We start from the raw sequence: 22,846 nt of genomic DNA, 5'->3' as shown, positions 1-22,846 counted from the left end.
GTGCAAAGTTTAAAATGAAATGTAAATAGCACCAGATCGGTCAGGAGACAAATTTGTGTCTCCAGGATGACAGCCAATGACTACTCCACCGTCACACTCCCACACTAAGCAAATTAGACATCTTGATATAAAGCCATAACATAGATTTTTCAGTGAATGTAAACACACATAAAAAGGAGAAAGTCGAGTCCACGAACACGTAGAAGCAGAGAGCATTCACAAATGTTAGGTGACAGGTGTTCTAGTCATATCCAGCTGAGAGAGCTTAAAAACAATTAAAGACATAAACCAAATTCAATTATCACTTTCCTACTGCTTTAGAGAGTGATGCACATTGGCAATCTTTTTCTGTGAAAATAGTTTGATCCAGAGTTATATTGTTAAACAACCAAGCTAGAAGAAGCTAGGGCATTACGCTGTATGCTGTGTCACTATTTATTAAGATGAAACCAAACAGTTACGCTCCACAATTAACCAGAACACACTGCCCCCCTTTAGGGTGTCATGCATCTGTAATGAAGCGATCTCACAAGGGCCCCTGCAGCAAATAAACTTAAATCTGGAGAAGGAAGGCAGACATGCCCTGTTTGCTAAAGGAAAGTTGGCCCGCAGCAGAGCGACTGCTGCCATGCAGAGCTGAGCAGTGACCGCTACTTGGACAGCAAAGTGTTACATTTGCAGTATTTTAATTCTCTCGAAAGATTCTAAGGCAGAAATGTTGAGCAGATGGATGTTTGGGAAGGTTTGCAAGTGGCGGTCGTGGTATCAGGGGAGGGCTGCTGTCCAAACCTCAGCCACTGATCTAATGGATTAAGTGAGTCATACCCACCTTCACTGTGAGCGCAGCCATCTCCATCAAACACACATGGGCCAGCACAATGAACCACATTCATGCAACAATGTTTTTTTGGTCACCTCTTTTTGTTCATGCACAGTTTTTCTACTACAGTGCACTCACATCTGTTCTCAATATGTGCTCCTGTCTTCTCATTCTGTTGACTCTCAACAGGCCACTGGAGTCTAGCACCTGCTTTTCAAAATCACAGTAAGAGTCCAACCACTGCCTAAGCCATTGTATCAGCAAAACGACTCTCCTGTCGATGATGAAACACACCAAGTCGAAAAAGTTTTTAATCAAAGCAACAGCAGCACTTGTGTTTAATTGCAGGCGTTTTAAGGGGAGTTTTTGCCATGTGCTTGGTGCCCTCACAGATTGTTCTAATTTGCAAAAGCCTCAGATCATAAGACAGAATGCTGTGGCAGTCTCGAGCATACAAAATGTATGCATGCTTGGTTTCACGTCTGCGATTTCAGATTTCAGCAGCAAATTAAAAACACCACGAGGCAGTGAATCACTGGTGTAAATTGGGATAAAAAGGCACTGCCGCTGGTATGAGCGCCGCGCAGTAATGTAGTCAAATGAAAATGTGTGCTTTGTCTCATGTCTGTTTTTCCTCGCATCTATATGGTGGTAACTGTGGTTATTTTTCTTTTCACAAAACAGTTTGAGGAAAAACAAGAACACGTAAATAACATTTGACTCAATATTGCTTCCCAGAATCTCACACGTTTGAATTTACTTTGCACGATCACGATCATAAAATTAGAACTACAAAGGAAAAAAAATAAAAAAATTTGCTTAAGGGTACCCTGAAAGGTTAATTTAAACTTCCAGCTATGTTTTACAGCCTCTGTTAGGGTTAGGGTTTAGCCTTTGTTACTAAAGGCTTTATTTATTCAGTAGACATCGTGTATCACAACTGAGCCACCAGCGACGTCGTCATTTTAAATTTCCAAAAAGACGTGAGCGGATCTTGAGTCGGTCTCGATCGACCAAGGGTTGTTTTTACCTTTTCTTTTTTATTTCATCGAGGGAATTGTTATTTTTCAGTTTTTCAGAAACAACAAAAGATTTCCTCATCCCCAAGTTAAACGAGTTTTTACTGTTCCTATCAGTGGACAAAAATGATCTGAAAGTCACATGTTATGGGTTACCCTTCCCACTCCCAAGGGATTGAAATTTAGGTCTTTTTTATGACTTACGGACCAAAATAAGAAGTAACACAAAATATAACGACCAAATCTTGTTTCATGTAAGGAAAAGCCAGTGTCGATATACAATCTGTAGTTCGTAGTCTGCCGTTCTTCCTTTTATTCAAGTTTTGTCAATGCACCAAGAAGTACAAGAGCAGAGGAATGAAACCTGATCTTAGCAGTTAAACTATATTTCTTATTCAAATGTTTCTATCATCTTTTTATTTCACTGAAAAGCTGGCAAATAAACACTAAAATGGATTTGTTTCAAACTTCAGCCCCGGCTGGAAGCGAAAGGGGGTGAGATTGTTATGAGGAATGGACAGTTTGGCTTTGTATAAGGCACTCTTACATAATCAATGTGATTCCTACTACAGGTTGCTGTTGGCACTCACCGCAGTTTGGGAGTTGGCAGGAATACGAGCAGGAAAGCAGATCATCCCATCATGTTCAGCTTAAATGTACTCTTTTTTTTTTTAGATTTTCAGCATTTTACCATTTGGTCAGACCGCCCTTTCTGATGGGGAACTACAGCTGCTATATCCAGCAGATATACTCTCCTAAAAGCCACCAGATTTCTTTAACAGAAACATCATTTTTACCTGTATGGGAGTTGCTCATATGCTACTGCCTCAATCGGTCAGCTTGTGTGTGCTCTATACTGTAGGTTGGGAAATGAACTGTAAGTTTGAACATTACTGGAAACACCTAGAAATAACTGTGTTTTGTTGCTGTATTTGTTTTAAGACTTTTTTTAATGCTATGATGTTACAAAAGTAGACCTTCAACTCCCATGGTTTGCGGTGGGAAATTACCATTTTTGTCAAAGGAATTTGGTGGTTTCAACTCCTCGTTAGAAAGGACTGTTTGGGAGCAAGTTAAAGTGGTTTAAATATTCTAAATACAGAGAACACTCTAATTTTCTCTAGGTAATCCTTTTCTAAGCGCCTAAAATACTTTTTGTTATTGACCCTGTTCACGGCAGCACATTTTCACGGCTCTATCCCTTTAATAATAGTGACCATCCAGATACGTTTTCCATTGAGAGTCTAAATCACGACATTACGTAACATGCCAGATACTCACATTAAATGGTCTCCGCTACTCAAACAATGGAAGAAGTCTGGGGGTGGAGTTGGAAAAATAGATAAATAAATAAAAGCCACCATTGTGCATTTCAAAGTACACTAAACTGTCATAAAATCCAATTAGCACTTAGCTGTAAAGAACTAAATTCTCACTTTCTTTTGGTGGAACATGAAAAAATTGCACGACTCCACTCAAATGTTGTTTTAGGCCTCTCTGTCAGTGGGAGACATGCTATAAATGTCCTTTCAATGCATTTAACCAGATGCACGGACAGTGCTCTTCCTCCATCTGTTCTATTGTCTCGGTGTTCTCTGGGATGAGGAGCGGATGCACCACCGAAGGAGATGCAGGAAATACTGTTGGCCCACAACAACACGGCCAACTTCTTCTAGCCTTTTCTATTCTGGCTTAAGATTCAGATGCTCAAAATGTGCTCAACTTTAGTTTTTTTTTTCAGTCTTAATTTTATCATTTATCTTTCGATGCAGGGGCCATACAGTTGTTTAAGGACTAATCAGAGCACTGACAGGTTTCTAGTCTCTGGGTGAAGAGGAACAGGACGGCTCACCGGTGCCCATGTCAAGGTCTTTGTCATGTTTAACCTGACTCCACACAAACAGCAGCAGGTCTCACTTAAGACAGCCTGTCACGAACTCTCCAGAAATAGACATTTTGGTTTAGCTTTAAGATTTACAAGGTCAAGCTATATATATTTAATCTCTCTTGACAAAAAAAAAAGTCAAAATAAGCATGGAGCTTGTTAAGTGAGAGGTATATAATCCTAAACTAGGAAAGGTGCGTGTAAACCTGGAGAGAGCTTGGTGTGTGTGTTGGTGTAAAACAGCATAAAAATGGTTTCGGGGACGACGTGATGAAGGCAGGATGGCTGTTATTGACCCAAAGGCTCTCCCTGCTGCACCACAGTTGTAAAAAACCTCGTGCCATATTCGCATTATCCTGTGAGGCATACAGTGGGTAAGCAGTGAATTCTTGTGGTATATCTTAAACAACAAACCCATAGTTAAGAAAATCCCAATTAAGCCTGTTAACATCATTAGAATTTATGACATAGTTCAAAAGCAAAGTACTTCCCGAGCAATCTAAGGCTTGTCAGAATTTGCCCTCAGGCTCCCAAATTGTAACCTCCAAATTGCCTCGCTCTCAAATATTCAGGAGAAAAGAATCCAAAATCTCATTAGGGAAATGCAAGCGGTTTGGGGAAAGTGCTGAACAGCCCGGTTTGGGGCTTTTCAGCAACAACTATTTCACAATTTTAATCAATTTCTTTTTGTTGCTTCTCTTTCATGTGTTGATCACGTAATATAATTTCTTGCTAAAGCTAAGGCAGCAGTTTGTTAAAGTTAATGTTCCAGAACGGTAGAACTGACTTTTTGGTCTTGTACTGTAGTTTGAACTGTAGTGCGAGGGTGACAAGCAGTTTTTATTCCACAAACAGCATGGCTGAGATACCGTACACAGTATTGCCCCTACAAGTGGCTCGAAGGAAATGTGGCTCATACAAGAGTTTTCAGCATCTGAGCAGAATAAGGAGGTTAGAGGGATATTGACCTGGTTTAGCTTTCAGACATTCATCTGTTTTCAACAGGGAGATGCAAGTTTAAGACCAACATCGGACACCTGTTTTTGCAGTTCTCGGTTATGTTAATTTCATACCAAAACAGCATTTTATTCACTTCCTGGATGGGTTTAAGCAGTAGGATTACTTGGCAAGCGTTAGAAGTCAAAATAACTTGGTTTGGGCTACAAAAACAATCGTGGTAAGGGGGCAAAATGCAGGCTTTTTACAACATAACTGTCACTTTTATGGACACCATATTTCTGGTTGCCTTGGTTATATGTAAATAAAACACAAAAATGCTGTCACTTTTTGGTTGGGTTTAGGCATTAACATCCCGTTGTTGGGGTTAGAAATCAAAACTACTTGGTTATTGTCACAAAACAATCATTATTTAGAGCTAAAAACATGCAAGGTTTACAGTTAACATGCAGTTCTTTTATCATCCACTAGAGACTGCAAATTCTTCGAACAAAATCATGGGACATTTTGGTCTAAATGAACAAAGCGACCCATGAGGTTGTATTTGGGAAGAGGACAGTCTCACTGTAAAACTTAATCTGTTTCATTTCTACAATTAAACATTATTTCCCACAAGTTGCAAGAAGAAACAAAAAATGCGTAAAGGATTTCATGACCCAGTGAGGTCCCAGGGGCCATGACACAAAATGCCTTTGCTATTATTACCTTGAGCTGTCACTCTGTAAGCTAAAAAAGACATCTAAAGCCACTTTCAGGCTTGGGCAGTCTGTGATTCCAAAGTTTCCACGAAGTAAGAGAAGTTCAAGAGCAACACTCTGTGGCCTATATATTGAATGCTGATCGTCAGTCTGTGCTCGTTTTGTCTCACTGTCCAAAAGGAAATATCCCTGCAATATAGGGATAGCAGTGAGCTCCAGATACTGCATTACATAATAAAAAAGGTTCCTCCCATTTCTTTCCATTCTTCTGTGGTATGCAGTTAGAGAAAGAAAGCTAGGCCTACGCTGTATGTTGAGGAACCTGCCTGTAACTCTGGCTGAGCTGTGAAATGTTCTTTTTCTGCTTGCCCCCTCTCTGCCTGTCCTTTGGGGGTTAGAAGACAAACACACACTTTTCAGCTCCAAATCTCCCATAGTAAACAGAAATATCAGACAGAACGGACATGACTCATCTGCACAAGTCATGGAAGTCACATTGTCGGTCTGGTTCGTGTTTACTTTTTGGGCGCCTGAGCATATTAGAACTTAATTTGAAGATCATCAACACAACGTCTCTATTTGGTTTCACTTTGTGGATGATGACAGGTGCTTATTATTTTAACGATAACATCCTAGACTCCGCACTCTATCTATGACTCGCCTTCAAAAGCAGATCCCCAGATCAAAAACGTATGAGCAAACTAAAGCAAATGTGCAGCACAAAGCGGCTTTTGTTCTCCACTGCATCATGAAGGACATATATCTGAACATTCTAGTACACATAAGTCAAGCCATTTGTTCCAGAGCTCAGGGTGCATGAGTCACTCGCGTCAACTGTCACATTAGACATTTAAGCCACTGGCAGGGCTGCGTTAGACAGTCCAGTAATAACTTGCTGTTCTTTTTGGTGTCAAGGGTGAGTTGAAGGCCTGTAGCTCTTTTTGCTCATGCTTTAATGAAGGCGAACAGGGTTGCCTCACTGCATGCAGCGTGCCAACAATCAAGGGGAAGCCTTGCATGGCTTTCATTAGCAGATGTAATGTCACTCACATATTCAGTGCTTGCGAGGCTATGTTACTAGCACAATATCCATCAAAGATTGTGGAAAATCAGTTCTGTTTTCAAAACAAAAACAAAAATTTCAGCACAGTTTATCTTCAAGTTGCCTGTCTTCTTAGCTCTATGCCAGCAATGTGTCCAACGTGCCTGTGTTGCTTCCTTTGCAGCTTCCAAGTTTTGGGTAGTTACCCCTTTAGCCCATATGACCAACTATTTCAGAACAAAGCGGCAACATGTAATAAAAAACATAATTTGTTCATGCGCTATGAGTCTTTAGCACAACCATGCTCTCTGCCTGGCTGCTGACTGAGGTGGGTGGGAGGAGGTAATTAATGAGCAGGACCTGTTAGTCCAGGTCTCCAGAGAAACAGTCATCCTTTCCCAGTTTCTAGGGAGCAGCTTGAAGCTGAGGTGTGTAGTGTCTCCTTAGCTAGCTACCATTCTGTTCTGGATGGATGACTCTAATAGAGCACATTTCTTCTCTCCTGCTACCTGAGGTATCGCTGCAGCATCACAGATCATGTGACCTATTCTGACAGGATCAGAGACAGTACGGGTAGGAGAGCTGGAGAACAGTCTATCAAAAACTGACAAAAACAGCCCTCAAAGGCAGCGAAATCTGGATTATTCAAAGATTAAAGTGACATTCAAAGAAAAGAAAAAAAGTTCACAGGGATGCTTTAATTCTTTACTTTCTAATCTTGCAGTTATCATTGTCATTGATGCTATTTCAATAGAGACAATTGTCGGCTTTCCATCTAATCATGAAAAGTAAAACAAGGCATAGACAGATAAGGGCCAAACTCCTAATGGGTTTTCATGATTTTTTTGGCTGAACCATTTGAAGATTAAGTTAAAAAAAAAAGACAATTCTATATATTTTCCTAAATTGGAATTGAGAGGCAGAAAATGAAAACTAGGAGAATGACAGTTAATCTTGTTTTCCTTCTGATTGCAGAAGGGTGAACAGGATTAATGAGGTCCATATCACTCGGCGCAAATGTGATTTATTCAAAGTAAAGCTGGGTGTTTAAAAGAAAATATTTGTAGAAAAAGTTGCAATCTTGACACCTACGACATAAGAACTACTTATAACTTGTGATTTTAGAACAAACTCTTTTTTACAGGCACGTGTTCTTTATCTCAAATCCCCAGACATATGTGAGGAGACTTTGCCAATATGTGACGTCCAAATGTAACCATTTACATGTAGCGTCATCAAAATCTAGCACACGTGGAATGTGTTGGATTGGACACCATCCAGTATCTGCTGGCTCACTGCACAGACAGACTGCATATCAGACATCAAAGACAAATGCCGTGGAAGGACATGAGCCAGTGTGAACTCTGTAAACTGAGCTCAGGACACTGTGACATGTGAAAATGTACAGTATGTAGCTAATACGTTCTGACAGGTAAACAACTGCGATGTCAAGTAACAGGTTGGGATCATTGCTGAGGAACGGGCCCTCATTTATCATTGAGATGAAAGATTTTCCCTGATTTCAAGCAGGGAAACATTGGGGTCAGTTTCACAGATGCTTGCGCCACCTTTAACGCTCTTACACCGCAGAGTGCTTCCGTTCATCTGTGCCCCTTTTCCTGCCCTGCAGGTCTCTCCGCTGCCATTGGCTCAATCACCATCCAAGTGTTTTGTCGAAAGTTCTGTCTCCTTCTACCATGAGTTTGTAAGCTTGCTCATTTTTTCTCTTTCCCCTCCTTAAAGCTAATCTTTGCCTCCCTCCCGTTCCCTGGCCCACTTCCTCCCTCCGCGGCTCTCTTGTCATGACATCGGCCTGTGACACGTGTGGGAAACTTTAGCGGGGCCCCTGCTTCAGACAGGACACTGATATACTGAGAGTGCTGGGTGACGGGGCTATTTTAAGATCTTGTAAATATGAGAACTTCCTTTAGTAAAGTATATCTAATATCCCAGAGGGTTATTAACAACAAGAAGTAACAGAGCAGCGAAAATAAATAGATACATAATCCAGCATCTTATCCCCTCTGGTACAGCTTCCTCTTGTTTTTTCTTGTAATCTTGTTTTTTTATGCGGTTTAACTTTAAGAAACACAGGAAACAGGACAGCAAATGTGGCTCTCACTTTGATAAATGTGACACTATGTGTATCGTAGCATCTTTCATCCTCCACCTTATTTTTCGAGGATTTTGAAGACGGTTATTGAATTGGGACTTCAGAGGAGGAAGCTGAGAGATAAGGGTGACCTGGAGCTCGCTGCCAGTATCTTAAGCTGAAAATCGACATGGCTGAAAGGATCGTGGTTTCCAGTGCATTATATTAATCATGGAGCAAGGTTTGAGCACCTATGACCAAGAATTATAATCAGGGCTAGTCATAATGTGCCAGAATGCCTATTCATCCTTGTTTGTCTCTATCTCACATACGCTCTCACGCACTTGTAAATTATAAAGACGGATCTAAAAGTTTAATTTCCTCTCTTTGTCTCATGCGAGAGAAGTGATGACGTTTGTTCTCACCCACATGTGGCGCAGTCTAATTTTTCTATTTATAAACGGACGTCTGTTACAGATAATCTGTGCAATATAAGACAACTTAAGCGCAGATGTGGTCAGAAAAACAGCGGATGAAATTCTACAGGCACTGCACTCTCAGTGCGGCTGATGGTACTGAGTATTCTGCTGACATCATGGTTTGATAAGTGAGTGCCAAACCACACTAATACAGAGCCCAAACATATAAGCACTAATCCTCAGAGAGCTCCCTCTGCACAAACCAACCATCGCATGTAGGAACAGACTTCAACTGAGATATCCCAACCACACCTGTTACTGAAAGAAACAAGACATGAGCAACTATGTAAACTAAAACCTCAGAGTAAACATGCCTTCGTAGTCCTCAGGCCTCATCGTATGGGAGTTTACATTTGGACGATGGATGTTTTAAATAGAGAAAACGTTGGCCGTCTCACGCGGTGACCTAACGCACTGAAAGAAAATTATGAAAGATGCAGTTTAGCTTGGCTCCAACCATCCAATGAACTCATCCTTTGATTGACCAAACCAGTTCCTGAGGTACCCAGTCTGTGATCAATGTGATACAGTGGTGCCACCTAGTGACGTTAGTTACCCGTGAAAAGAGGGATTTCCATCTTTTGGCATCACAGCAGCAGTGCCATCGGTGAGATCGTTTGAATCTGTGTGCTTGAAGTGCTCTTCAATAACACTTGGTCTAAAAAGAGACATGACATGGCAGTTACAGTAGTGCCTGAGTTCCGAGGGAGGCGTAGTACCTTATCGTCATTGTGAGTTAGGAAAGATAAAAAAGCAGCCCTTATTTTAAAGAAGAATAAGCCTTCAGACTGTTTTAAAACCACAACGTGAGCTCCTCTACTACACGTAAGCCTTTCACGTGTTGACTCATGGGTTGGTCACTTCAGAAAATGAGGAGTTACAGATGAACAACCACAACAATGTAGATGCAGAGAGGGATAAATAAACAAAGGAAGGAGGAGAGACAGATAGTGAAGGGGACTTCCAAAAGCTTGAAAAACACTCAGCTTGTTTGTTTTATTTTACTTCCAGATTATTTTGGTTCTTGACCAGCGACTTCCTTGCCTATTCTCACAACCATTTTGCCTCTTTCTCATCCCCCCACAGGGGTCTGGGAAAGTTATGACATGGCCTCTGTGAACTTCACTCGGCTGGCGCTCAGAACAGCAGCGTATGAGTGACAGGCATTTCCTTTCAGTCTAAAAACAGAAACAACAAAGTTGAATTCATGTCAGATGAGGTAAAACAGCTCATACGCGGGACTGGGATCAGATATGTGAGCTATACAATTGGTTTGAACAAATACAACGATCGCAGGCTGTAATAGCAGCGGCACTAAAATGTTTGAAAGCAGTCGAAATCTGCATTAACCTATTTGTCTTTGCTCATTGGTTTAGCATCGGCAGAGAGTCATTTACAGCATTTTCGGTGATGTCAGAAAACACATGCTATTGCTATCTCATCTGAGGCTATAAATGGGGTCTGCTGTGTTGTTTAAAGTATTCTTCTTGTAGATAGCTTGTAGAAAGGGTGAAATAAACATAGGAGCAGACAATATTGTCCTTCTTATTTTTATCAAGTTCAACAACCTCTAGAAGTGGTGGACAACGACTAAATACATGTAGTACAGAACAGCACACTGTTGAGATTAAACCAGCAATTTCCAGCCATTTTGCCCTAATTAGTGTGTGCTCAGGGTCACATTTTGGGCCCGTATGAATTGTTTTTTCAGATATACCAAACAGTCTTTTGTTGGCTTGCTTGTTTTTTTATTCTCTCTCAACGTTTATTATTGTTTCAATTCAATAAACGTTCCAAATAATACAATGTCTCACCGACAATTTTGAAAAGTCCACCAACTTTAAACGGATCTGTGTGTCGGGACTTAGTTTGTTCTTCTTTCTTCATGCTCATGAATCAAACTATGACCCCTCAGACTTGTCTAAAGTCCCAGAATGTAAAACTATATTTATAGTTGTTCAAACTATTTCACCACAAGCTGCTATAACAGTAAACATATGCAAACACTTTTCTATAGTACATTTACTTCAATAGAGAATATGATACTTCCTCCACATATGGCCTGTGGTGAAAGAATAGAAAATGATTTGGGACATAAATAGATATTGGCTTACCCTCTGTGTTGTGATTAAGTTTATCTTCTTTCCTGGAGAAAGGCACATTGCACAAACCAGAGGCAATGCTCAAGTTGGAGGACTGGTAACTTCCCATGCTGTATCTTGCAGAAAAATATTGCTGCGTGCATCTATCTCAGATGAGTGTCTGTGGAAGTGTAGTCTCTTCTACTAGGCAGTATGTGTTCTTCTGAAGTAACAGTGTTATTTTAGTAGCGAAATCAAATCCCGCCTAAAATTTGAAGATGTGTAAACATAAGCACGTGGCTATTTCGCTTCCATTGGACCAATAAAATCCACGCTGAGGGGGAAGAACGTTGGCACACACCTTGCCTGTTTGTGTGTGCGCGCGGTTAATGAACACCGCGGACCGTTGAATATTCACATGATAGCTGAATAGACATGTGTTGCAGTCCACACTTCAGTCTCTGTGAGCAGGGAGGGGGGCGCAGATAAACTATTCTGTCCTTGAAAGTTGCGCGCGAAGCGCAGAGGGAAATTACCCTCATGGGATTTTAACATTTTCAAATAGGTAAACGAACACACGAATGTTAACGGGGGTGAAAAAAAGGTTTCAGACAGGAACATTTAAAGAGGAGGGACTATTGACAAGTCTGTTTATCTTTCTATACGAAAACTGGTGAATTAACAAACCATGCATGGATGTTTACTCAACTATCAAATCAAAATCAAATCAAATTTATTTGTATAGCACATTTCATGTACAAAACAATTCAAAGTGCTTCACATGAAATAAAAGCATTGCAGCAGGGAGTGGAAGAAGCATTAAAAATACTTAAAAGAATATAAAGAGAAACAATTAAATGAATTTAAATGAATTTAAAAACGAGCAACAGTCCAGATAAATTAAAATATATCGTGCATATTTCATGCATAGACACATGAGAAAAGAAATGTTTTTAACCTGGATTTAAAAATGTCTACATTTGGTGAAAGTTTAATCTCCACTGGCAGTTTGTTCCACTTGTTTGCAGCATAACAGCTAAATGCGGCTTCTCCATGTTTAGTCTGGACTCTGGACTGGACCAGCTGGCCTGAGTCCTTGGATCTAAGAACTCTGCTGGGTTTATATTCTCTGAACATATCACAGATGTATTTTGGGCCTAAACCATTCTGGGATTTGTAAACCATCAGCAGGCTTTTACAATCTATTCTGTGACTGACTATTGCTTAGTATGCTGGCCCAGTTCTTAACAAAAGGTATCAGTAACACCTGTGTTTTCCAAATGTTGGCTAAAGAAAACTGTTTGTTGCTTAAACAAGTCAGTCAGTTCACTGCAATAATGAATGTCACCGTGCTCTGCTCCAGAGTCCCAGCCGGCAAACCGCGTGTGAATTCACAACAAGCCAGGAACTGTAACTCAATCTGTATTAAGATTTGATGTCAGAAGCGTCTGAGTTTGACATATTAAGCTGTTGTGACCGTTTTATTCTTGTAAATTTAATCTAATTTTACTCTTATTGTATCCATATGTGGACCATTTATTTTTGATGAAAATAGATCAAATCAAGCGCTCACATTTCTATCCAGAAATCTCTCCATCAGCAGTGTTACTCATTAACACTATTGCTCAAAAGTCAACACTTTGAATTGCTCGAGTTCGACCAACTGTAGTCAAGCTAGTCTCTTGTCTTGACCTATTCCACCTCAGCAATTTTCAATCGGGTGTGCTTATGGGTATTTATTGAGCTGAACTTTGAATGTGATTAACTGAAAAAAAAGAGGATCATGTTACAGCTGTGCATTTGTGATTGGCTGGAGCCTTTTGATTTTTAGTGGCAAAAGCAACCCTTGGGAATCAGACCACATCAGCTCTTTATTCACCCAGGGTCAACGTGACAAAACACACGGTATAAATGCTCATAATACAGTACTCCTATAAGCAGCATGTATTGAAATGACCGCACTTTCTTTTTACTTCACTGACAGCACTTCTTTTCATGAAAGTGTCTCCCAGTAGATGGCGCTCACACATAATGAACTCAGAAGAAGACGATGAACAGAATCAGATGCTTTCACATGTATGGCAAACCTAACCTTGTAAACAATGGGTCCCTTGGCCTTGACAGAAAATGGCCTCATACATCTTGTTTTTATTTAGGGGAACTCTCAGACTGATTAAGATTATGAAAACGTGTTGTTTCTTTGGTTTGCTTCTTTATTTTGACCTCTTCGGGATATATCTGTGTCTTGCTGAAGGTGTTGTGGGTGTCTGAAAATAAATATTGCCTAAATTCATATGAATGCTTTCACTAGGTGCCCAGGCCTGGGCCTGTGCCCAGATGGCCTGTTAAGGAATCCTACCGTCCTGACCCCCCCTGCGCATGTGTTTAAAGCACTCTCACCTGAGCCTGCTGATTAATCCCTGACACTCCCCCCACAGAGCTGATTATTTACACAAAATTAATATTCATGCATTCATTTTTGAAAGAGTTTGTCTTTGTGAGATTTGGACAATTGATGATGTTCATAATGACAACAAAACAATAAGGATACAATCTGGTTAATGACTGACGAGGATGATTCACTTGATACTAAACAGCATGTGACCTTTAGTGATTCAGTGATGGCTCATCAGTGAGTAAGAGCAAACGAGGGGGGAAGTTGGGATCACCAGAATGTTCATATAAGAATGTTTTACTGTTTTGTTATACTATCATTTTCAAACATGCAAACACTATATGGAACGTGCAACTTCAAACGTTTTGATGGGAAAACATCCCACAAACGTACGCCGGTACAATTACAAACCTTAAAAAGAAGATGAAAGCGGCACAGTCTTTTTTATTCTAAGGGAATTCTTTGTCACCTTCCAGGGCATCATAACATTTTCCTTAACACTCTTATCAAAAGCTTTTTAAATTAAACACATCTGACATGTCATGTGACCTCTAATGCTGAGTCATCAGCTGATTCAAAGCCGATGGCCAACTTTCCAATTTTTAGGAAAAATGAAAATTACAGTTATACATGTGATCAGGAGTGTCGTGTTGGATTTCGGTGCGTATATAGTTGGAGTGAACCCTCTTATTTTTGTCATCATAGACTATACTCACTTCTAAACCCCCTATGAAGTGCGGCACATTTAACAGTTTGCTTCAAGCCTGTTTTTCTTGGAAAGGCAAAGTTTGTGTCACTGTCACTGTTTATAACACTCAGTGCTTTATCATTTTCTGTTTAAAAAAAACAAAACAGATTATATACAAGAATAGACCTACATAATCTGGGCACAACTGCATAAAATTAAACATTTTTTATGGCTGTTTTTTCCTCTTCTTTGTAAAAGAACCTACAGCAGCAGTAACACAACACCATCATTATTTCTAAGTCACGAGTGTCCACTGCAGCTTGTAAGCCAGCATTTCTTAGGGTTTAGAAAAAGGAGGAGGTCCCAGAGCCACCACTTTCTTTTTTTCGTATGATTTATCACTGCATTATATAAGCGAAGAAACAGAGATAAAAAAAAAAACATAAAATTTTTGACAAATTATTAACTGTGCTCATAACTACTAAGAAAATACCTTAACAATCTCTGCCTAAACATCTAGGTTCTGCTGCTGATAGAAGCAGCGCTGGGTCCCATTTAGTTTTTCTGAAACGATACATCCAGGACACGGCTAGTGATTAGAACCCTCACAAACCAGCTTAGAACTCTCTTCAAGATTTAAAAAAATGCTGATGAACTAAGAATACTGATACGGATCGTTGTTCGTGGTATTTGTTCTGGTAGCTTCGCAAATTATGCCTGCGCATATGTTCGCTCTATGGGTGTGACATCATCTAACCAGAGTGCAGTCACTATAAAAAAACCGGATGCCAGGCATTCCTTGAATACTCCATATAGGATCTTGCTTCTGCCTGCAAGCACAAAAGCGTACCACCAGCGAGTGGAAAAATACAGGCATGTGAATGTGAATGTGAATGTGAATGAAGCTCTGCGAGGACTCATTCAAATGTGTGACGAGGTTCGAAGATCATAACAGAATTAAAGATGTTACTTCTGCACGTTTGATGTTTCTTTTTTCTTTTTTTAATTCTTAATCACAGTTAATGCCTTCCATTTACACCAAGGCATAGCAAAACTTTTATCTGGACAGACGGAGTCACTGCAAACACAGTGTGATGTCGATGTATGATAAGACAAGTGCTCACCTTTTGAGCAGGCATAGTTTTCCCTCCACCATTATCTGACATTCCAGACAGTGCTGTTAAAGGAAGGGGAGACCTGCTAGAAAGGAAGGGCCACTTCAGTTCAGCCATACGTAATGTCCTGACATTCCTGGAGCTAGTGTTTGGTTATCGGCCCACAGATCTGGCCTTATCTCTGCTCTAGTCACGCAACTACAGCTTGTCTGGCTCTTTAAAGAGGTGGTCTGGAGGGCCGTTGATATAGATTACATTAAACGCAAATCGCCATCTCTGTCATTCTCTTCCTCTAAGGTTTTCTAAATTTGTGAACCTTGCAATCATTTGGCAGATTTATTTATCCACTCAGTTGTACAGTACGTTCCAGAGTGCTTCCTTTAGATGTGGAGCAACACGCAGGGCAGTGTTGATGTAAAGATGAGAGCAAGCCACTGCAATGCTTCAGATGCCTCAGCCTCAGGATGTTACAGAGGCCTCTCCGTCACAGCCACAATCCTCTTACAGATTTACTCCTGGTGCGTACTCTGTTGGGACATCAGTGTGTGGACTTAATCTCCCTACTCATTGTATTCTATGTGTATGAGACTTAATCCAGTTTCAAGGTAATGACTAAGTGTGAGAAGTTTAATTACTCAGCATCCTCCGGTGAGCAGACTGATTGCCACAGTCACATTTCAGAATATTCTCAAACTGAGAGTCAGTTCCCTTCATGTTGTTGTAAAGCTGTGACCGTTGTAACACAAGTTCAGTGTGTCGTGCAGGGTACAGTTTTGTGTTTAAGCAAGATTGAAAGTCCGACAGTATGATGCATTCTGACAAACAGAATCTCCCCAGATGACAGAGATCAAATATTTGTTTCAAATTATTGCACACATCGTCTCTTTTTGAGTTGCTGGATGTAGGCCAGGACTGCACAGTGGTGTGGTGGTTAGCACCATCGCCTCAGCGAGGGGGCTCCAAGTTCAATTCCCAGCTGGGGCTTTTCTGTGTGGAGCATGTTCTCCTTGTGTATGCGTGGGTTGTCTCTGGGTACTCCCAACTTCCTCCCACTGTGCAAAAACATGCATCTTAGGTTAATTGGTGACTCTAAATTGTCCCTAGATTGTGCATGGTTGTGTTTCTGATAAGTCCCTGTGATGTAACCTGCCGGTCGCCCCATGAGGTGTGACCCTAAACTGGAATAAGCGGGTATAGAATATTGATGGATGGATGCCTTTTTCACATTAGTTATTTTGACTTTGAGTAGCAAGCAAGTAAACTGTTTTTTAAACAGTGGGTACAAGTGATTGCACTTTATCCTACCAGCTGTGTTGAACCACAGTTTTTTTATAATCACGACTCTCTGAGATATTTAGTCTAATTCATTTCTTTTGACTGAACAGCTGCCAGCTGTCCTTTCGGATGGTAAAATCTATCTAGTTTCTTTTTGCATGCAAGTTTTTGCATGTCTCTATGTATGACCTTATAGTGTGTTTCTGTAAAAAAAAAAAAAAAAAAAACTAATTGTGCCCATTCTTTTGGCACAGTGACAATCAGTGAAGATTAGCATGTCCACCCATGTATTGTGTTTCTCTCAATGCTGATAGGAGCTGGAGTCCATAAAACCTCATAACTGCTGTGGAGTCAATTCAGGCTAGTTTGAAAGCCAATTAAAAACTTTATCTTTGCACTTGATTGCCAGATTTTTGTGTTTTTACAGATAGCAGAAGTGTCACGTGCTAATAATATAACTGCTGTTACCCAGACCGTTTTTTATATAAGACAGTTTGGCTTGCCGTAGAAAGGAAAGCAAAGGTGTAACTTTTGTGTAAAGGTGTAAGAATTAAAAATAACTGGACTTAATTTAACAATTCAAGGACAATTTTATGGTACTGTGCAGTCTTGGTCATTGCTTTGGCGTACTGGTAGACTTGATAGAACTGAACATTTAACAATATTTGCACGCCCTGTGCTTTCTCTGCCGTCACGAGTCAAAATATCTTCGGTTGGTGGGGGGGGGGTTATATAATGCTATCAAGAAAAACATCTGTGGAGCAAACTCTGAACCATGTGACCAAAGTCGAGCTCATGCCTCATAACAAAGTGGATAAGGCAGTAAAACTAAAGATTTATTTTGCAATAAAGGTACTACATATTCTGATTGCGCACATTAACACGTCAGTTAACCTGTAACAGGCAGCCATGAAAACAAGTGCATTTCTGCTGTAGGCATCTGAGCAGCCGCCTTAACAGAGAGGTAGGAAGGGGACTTGTGGGATTGAAGTCATAAGTATCCCGTTCTCATTCAGAGGAGTGAGCTATTATACAAACTTTGTATGGAAGAGACATGGTAGCTGCATCACCATCAGTTGCCAGAGACCCAAAGTGTATTAAGTGATGAAAGAGGGAGGAGTTTCTCTTTCTGTGTGACAGCAGTGTCTGACACATTATATCCTCACGGTTTTCTTAGGATTGTGTTAATTGGCACGACTTTGAAGTTAGGTCAGCTAATAAAAGGTGGGTCATTTGATAGGTTAGTGAAACTTTGTGACTGAAACTTGTGGCAGTAACACATGAAACAAGGATTTTGCTCCCTTTTTTTCTTTTTTTTACATGTATCACATAGCGAGCCGTCTTGAAGCAGGATGAGACTTGATTTGAAAAGTTCCTTTAAATGTCTCATAGCACTTTTAGTGCCCCCCCCCCCCCCCCCCCCCCCCCGAGTATCAGATCATAAAAGATGCCTGCCGACTTTCACACACATACAGACGCAAACACACACTCCCGACAACCTCCGTCCTTACAACAGGAAATCTAAAGACACAAAGGGGAGCGGGGTGATGGGAGGGGGTCACACATATGCCACCAAAATCACAGCTTGTCTGGAGGAGCTGATGAGGTAATGAATGGGTTTTGCATTGCAGAGGCATCATCACTGGTAAAGTTTTCTACCCGAGATAAACTTTTCCACCCAAGCTAGATTGTAAGATGTCAATTTTTGGATTAGTCTGGGCATTAGTGGTGAAAAAGCTTTCAAAAATCTTAACTACAAACTGTCGTGTTGTTGTGAAGATTTCCTCGCCGAAAGAGGGAGTATTTATCTCGCTTTGATCTCACACCCTACCACAAGTCACAGCCAGTGTTTTGGTTAATCTGCAACCCAAACAAACTCCTTCCCCTTTCACAGTTATCTCTGTCCCAACCTCCTCACTGGTGTGTGTGGCAAAGGACACAAGGCCGGTGCTTGACTGAGCCTTGAATGCTCTTTAGTTGTCACACTTTTCCCAAACGCCTTGCAGCTGCTCCTATTGTGGCCACGGAGGGAGGGCTCCTTAGCCGATTCTCTAAGCCTCCTGCTGTTGCCCCCGGCCTCAGATGGGTTCACACAGAGGGAGTGTGGCCTTAACAATGACTGACGCCATGACATCATGCTTCTTATTTTGGTGAAATCCTTGTGCAGATATGAGTGGATTCCATCGCACCTCAGAACAACCCGGGGACGAGGGGGGGGACAATGACATTTCTGACATGGGTTGTGTTTTCACTCTTCATAAAGAATCAAAATACACTTTCATGCTTAAGACAGCTTTTTTAGTGGAAAGAATAAGCCAATCTTAAAATATAAATATATATATATATTTGTATATTTCAGCTACTTTTCACAGATTGATGTTATACAGCGTTACACATCTTTGGTTCATCTAATTTTTTTGTCTGCGTTGGTGCCCATATACAATAATGCTCACATAGGATTGAATTAGGGACTGGGACTTTTTCACTTCTCTTTATATTCAAATATTCCTGTGGTCTGTGTAATCACTTGCTTTGAAGTCAGAGTGCATTGTTGGACACTTACTAAATGTACATTACACCAAAAAAAAAAAAAAAAAAAAAAAAAAAAGAGGAAAAAGAACAGAACCAATTGAGTAAAAAAGTCAAATGAGATTTATTCAGACGTATAAAAACCACATGGAACAAACATTTGTAAAAATAGATATGATAAAGAAATATATTACTTTAGTTAATAAATATGTCAGAACGCAGTAACAGAAGGCACCTCGGCCCCGTTTTAGCAGTTTTTGGGGTTCGGTCCATCTCAGGGCTGCAGTACACAGTACAGAAACATGAGGTATTTTTCGGCTGGTTTCCCCAACATGTCAGGATCGTTAGCGTCTTTAAAGGCAAGAAATTAGGATGTGAATCTGCAACCTATTCTAGTCTACAGCGTAAAAGGGATTTTAGCTTCTCTAATAAAAGAGGATACATTCATTGATCACGATTAACATGACGGAGGAATTTCCATGCCATGTAGGCAAAACTTGACATTTAAGAGGTTGAGTCAACATTCCTGAGACAACTGTTAGCCCTCTCGTTTTGTTTTAAATGATTGTGATTATCAAAAGCAGTTGTCGTCGACAAAATAAAGATCAGTCTATTCAATAAATAATCAGCATAATTTTTTACACAGAACTAACGACGCTCTTTAGCCATCTCTCAAGTCCTTCGGGGTTAAAACTGCGGATGGCTTTCACATTAAAAAAAAACTTCAACATCAATACTGCCTGGTGGTAGATATCAAATCTCCCTTTGAAATGATTAGGATAACCTACGAATAACTGGCCAGCAGAGTCAAGTGAACTGGCCCCACACAACAGTACCCATTCTGTCCAGTGACACCAGCATCACCATAAATGGACAAGAGGATTATGATCAGGACCGTGTTTTGTGAGGTGTTCTGTGCAGAGTCACTTGTGAGTTCAAGTCCAAACAAAGTGTGCGCCACTCACACCTTCCTCAGCAGCTGGGAGAGGTGGTTATGGGACTGTGGAGGAACGAGAGCTGACCAGCTGAGGTGTGCACGGGGATGGAGACGGGGAAATTAAACACTGTGCTGCTGTTTCCAATAGCCGGACTGCCTGCCTCTGAGGAGCAAGTAGATGAGGCCAGGACCTGGGACTCGAACTGGAGGAGCTGACCCATGAAGCTGAAGTTGGGGGAAATGATGCTGCGGCGCTGCTTGACAAACTCAAAAGCCTCGTCTAATTTCACGCGGTTGGTGCGCATGAGATAGGCGAGGCAAATGGTTGCGGAGCGGGAGATGCCTGCTTGACAGTGCACAAACACACGGCCTCCTTTATTTCTCACAGAGTCTGGGGAAAGAGAGGAGATGAAGCAAAGTTAGAGAACCGCACTATAACAAGGTGATTAAATCCAGAAGGTTAAAACTTTGTATGTGACAGGAAACAAACACAAAAGTCCCTGGAACACTTTCAGTTTATTTTTAAATGCGCTCATTAAGACACAGGAACACAGTTAATAGCGGCGCAGGGTGTGAGCCTGTGGGGGTTATTCCCAAAGGAGGCAGAGTGAACGGACAAAAGAGGGGAACAGACCCCTGCTGGGGGTATTGATCTGGGAGGAAGGCTGACAGTGAGTGAGGAGAAATTGCCTTTTGTTAAGCCAGAACAAAGAGTAGTATGGAGAGAGCTATTCAAGCACAGCCAGCCTTCCCACTACAAAACAGGTTCAGGGCTGCTGCCTCGCAATACATTTAAAAAGAGGACATCCCTTTTTCTTTGCCTCAGGGGTGGTGGTGATGTAACCACCATTGTGCTGGAGGGAGGAGCCTGTGCCGAGCCAGCTGGTCAGTTTTGGAGGGAACTTTTTTCAAAATTTAAATCCAGAAGTCAAAGAGAGAAGTGAGGGAAGAGGGGGGTTGGGTGTTTGTGTAGCGTGCCATCAACGGACTCAGAGGCAACAGCTGCGACAGGCACTCACATTTAGCAGTGGAGGGAGTGCAGAGGGGTTTGGTGGTTGGACTCACCGATAAACTCGATCGCCTCGTTGAACCAGGAGCTGATATCTGCTTTGTGGTTGTCCTCGACAGGGATGCTCTTGTAGAGGAAAGAGCCCTCAAAGTGGTTGGGGCAGTTGGCTGAGACATTGATAAGAGCTGTGATCCCCAGCAGGTCAAGCATATCTTTTCTAGAAGCATGGTAAGCACTGCCAAGGTATAGGAATGGCAGGATCTCTACAGGACCCCCCTAGACAGAGATAAAAAAAGAAAATTAGCTCATTGTATCATCTCAAAATAAGTGGAACAGGAAGTAAGAGACAGAGCCAGGTGTACTGCGGTTTTTAGAGTATGAGAAAAATAAAACCACAAACCTGGTCATATAAGGGTGTATTGCATGGACTGCAGTTTGGGTCTGCACTCCCAGGCTGTCTGGAGCTCAGTGGCAAACTAAGCCCTTGTGGGGGGGAGGGTTTGGTACACATCTCCAGATACTCTGAGGAAAAAGTTTCGAATCCCCCTGAAAAAGGAAAAAGAAGAAGAAAAAAACAAAGAACAACAAGGTCAGTTTACAGAATGACACACTGGGACATCTACTTTCAAATATGGAGTGCAAAAAGGTGACAACTGCTCTTGGGGGTTATTTTGGAGCTTTGTTTACTTCAGGGCCAACTGCTATGGTGACAGCTGTAATCCCCATTTGTTGCCCCGTTGTTAGAGTACAGTGAATGAATTGTAACAGTAACGTTTTCTTACCTTTGAGAATAAAAACACTGGCTCCACAGGGGTCGCGACACATGGCTGAGATAGCAAGCATCAGTGTTCCGTCCTTCTTCACCTGACTTAAGTCCAAACTCCGGTCGTCAAGCAGTACCACGGAATGGTACTCGCCTGACAGGAGCCGGTTCCGCGTGTCCTCGTTGGGGACGATATGCTCGAGTCCTAGCCCACCCCTGGCTCTTCTGCGCACGATTGTGCTGAAGCGCACGTTGGTGGAGCCCGATATATGGGACGAGTTGAAGGACAGGAAGGAGCGACAGTCCAACACCAGGCAGCCCGGGACATCGCCCTCCAACAGGCTACAGAGGGACGCACAGTCGATGGTGGGAACCTCCATAATGACCATAGTAGTACAGCGGGATATGTAGGTTAAATCCAAATACATAAAGGTTCAGTTGCAGGAATAAGCAAATGTAAGTTGTTTTGAAAAAAAAAAACAACTCTGTTTCCCGATGTTACAAAGCAGTATTTGAAAGTGTCAGTCCTTTGTGTTGGTTTGCTTGTTTAAGAAAAACAAATGTTCACGCTCAAGAAAAAAAAAATGAAGAAGACGAAGAAAAGTTATAAGGAACTGGTCCTCTCCTGTTCTTTAGTGTATCCAGTAATTGTGGTCCTTGTGTAAATTTAAAAAGTTTAAAAAGGGTTAAAATTTTTACAAAGAATGGCTTCTGCCTTTCGGCTCGTTGAACGTCTTTTATATAGGGCTCGCGCTTGTGAATGAGAGGCCACTGACGTCAGAGGACCGCCCCTCTTGACTTCCTGCCAACGGTGCTAACGTCATTGTGACCGTGCAGCAGGCTGGATCGAGGGCTCGTGCAATTGTAGGACACTTCTGTCCGAGCGTACTGCACGTACGCGGGCACGAGAGGTTAAACAACTTTTTTCTGTCCGTTTTCTTTTTCTTTTTTTCCTATTTTTTTCTGTCTCATCCCTTTTTAAGTTGAAATATCCACGTGTCCTTCTTACATTTTTATATCACAAGGACACATCTTAACTGACATTGCTTATATTATGTAGAT

The 22,846-nt window shown here is 41.3% G+C and overlaps 1 protein-coding gene across 1 annotated transcript; it reads right to left on the bottom strand.

Moving 5' to 3' along the window:
- Positions 1–19,180: 19,180 nt before the first annotated feature.
- On the bottom strand, positions 19,181–22,517 carry dusp1 (dual specificity phosphatase 1). Its single transcript, XM_075481137.1, has 4 exons — positions 21,804–22,517; positions 21,422–21,567; positions 21,078–21,297; positions 19,181–20,403 (listed from the first exon to the last, which is right to left on the bottom strand). The coding sequence occupies exons 1-4, from the start codon at positions 22,210–22,212 to the stop codon at positions 20,048–20,050; spliced, it is 1,131 nt and encodes a 376-aa protein (XP_075337252.1). The 5' UTR covers positions 22,213–22,517; the 3' UTR covers positions 19,181–20,047.
- Between the last annotated feature and the right edge of the window lie 329 nt (positions 22,518–22,846).

This window comes from Odontesthes bonariensis, chromosome 13, assembly GCF_027942865.1.
Source record: "Odontesthes bonariensis isolate fOdoBon6 chromosome 13, fOdoBon6.hap1, whole genome shotgun sequence".
In the NCBI taxonomy this organism is placed as follows: domain Eukaryota; kingdom Metazoa; phylum Chordata; class Actinopteri; order Atheriniformes; family Atherinopsidae; genus Odontesthes; species Odontesthes bonariensis.
Note: the sequence above shows the minus strand (reverse complement) of the source record. Positions and strands in the feature narration are given on the sequence as shown.

Excerpts from the sequence above, each read along its gene's own strand:
- dusp1 (XM_075481137.1), bottom strand. The coding sequence starts at position 22,212 with ATGTATTTGGATTTAACCTACATATCCCGCTGTACTACTATGGTCATT. Across the intron at positions 21,568-21,803 it reads CAGTGTTTTTATTCTCAAAG|GGGGATTCGAAACTTTTTCC; the intron begins GTAAGAAAACGT and ends TTCCTTTTTCAG. Across the intron at positions 21,298-21,421 it reads ATACACCCTTATATGACCAG|GGGGGTCCTGTAGAGATCCT; the intron begins GTTTGTGGTTTT and ends ATCTCTGTCTAG.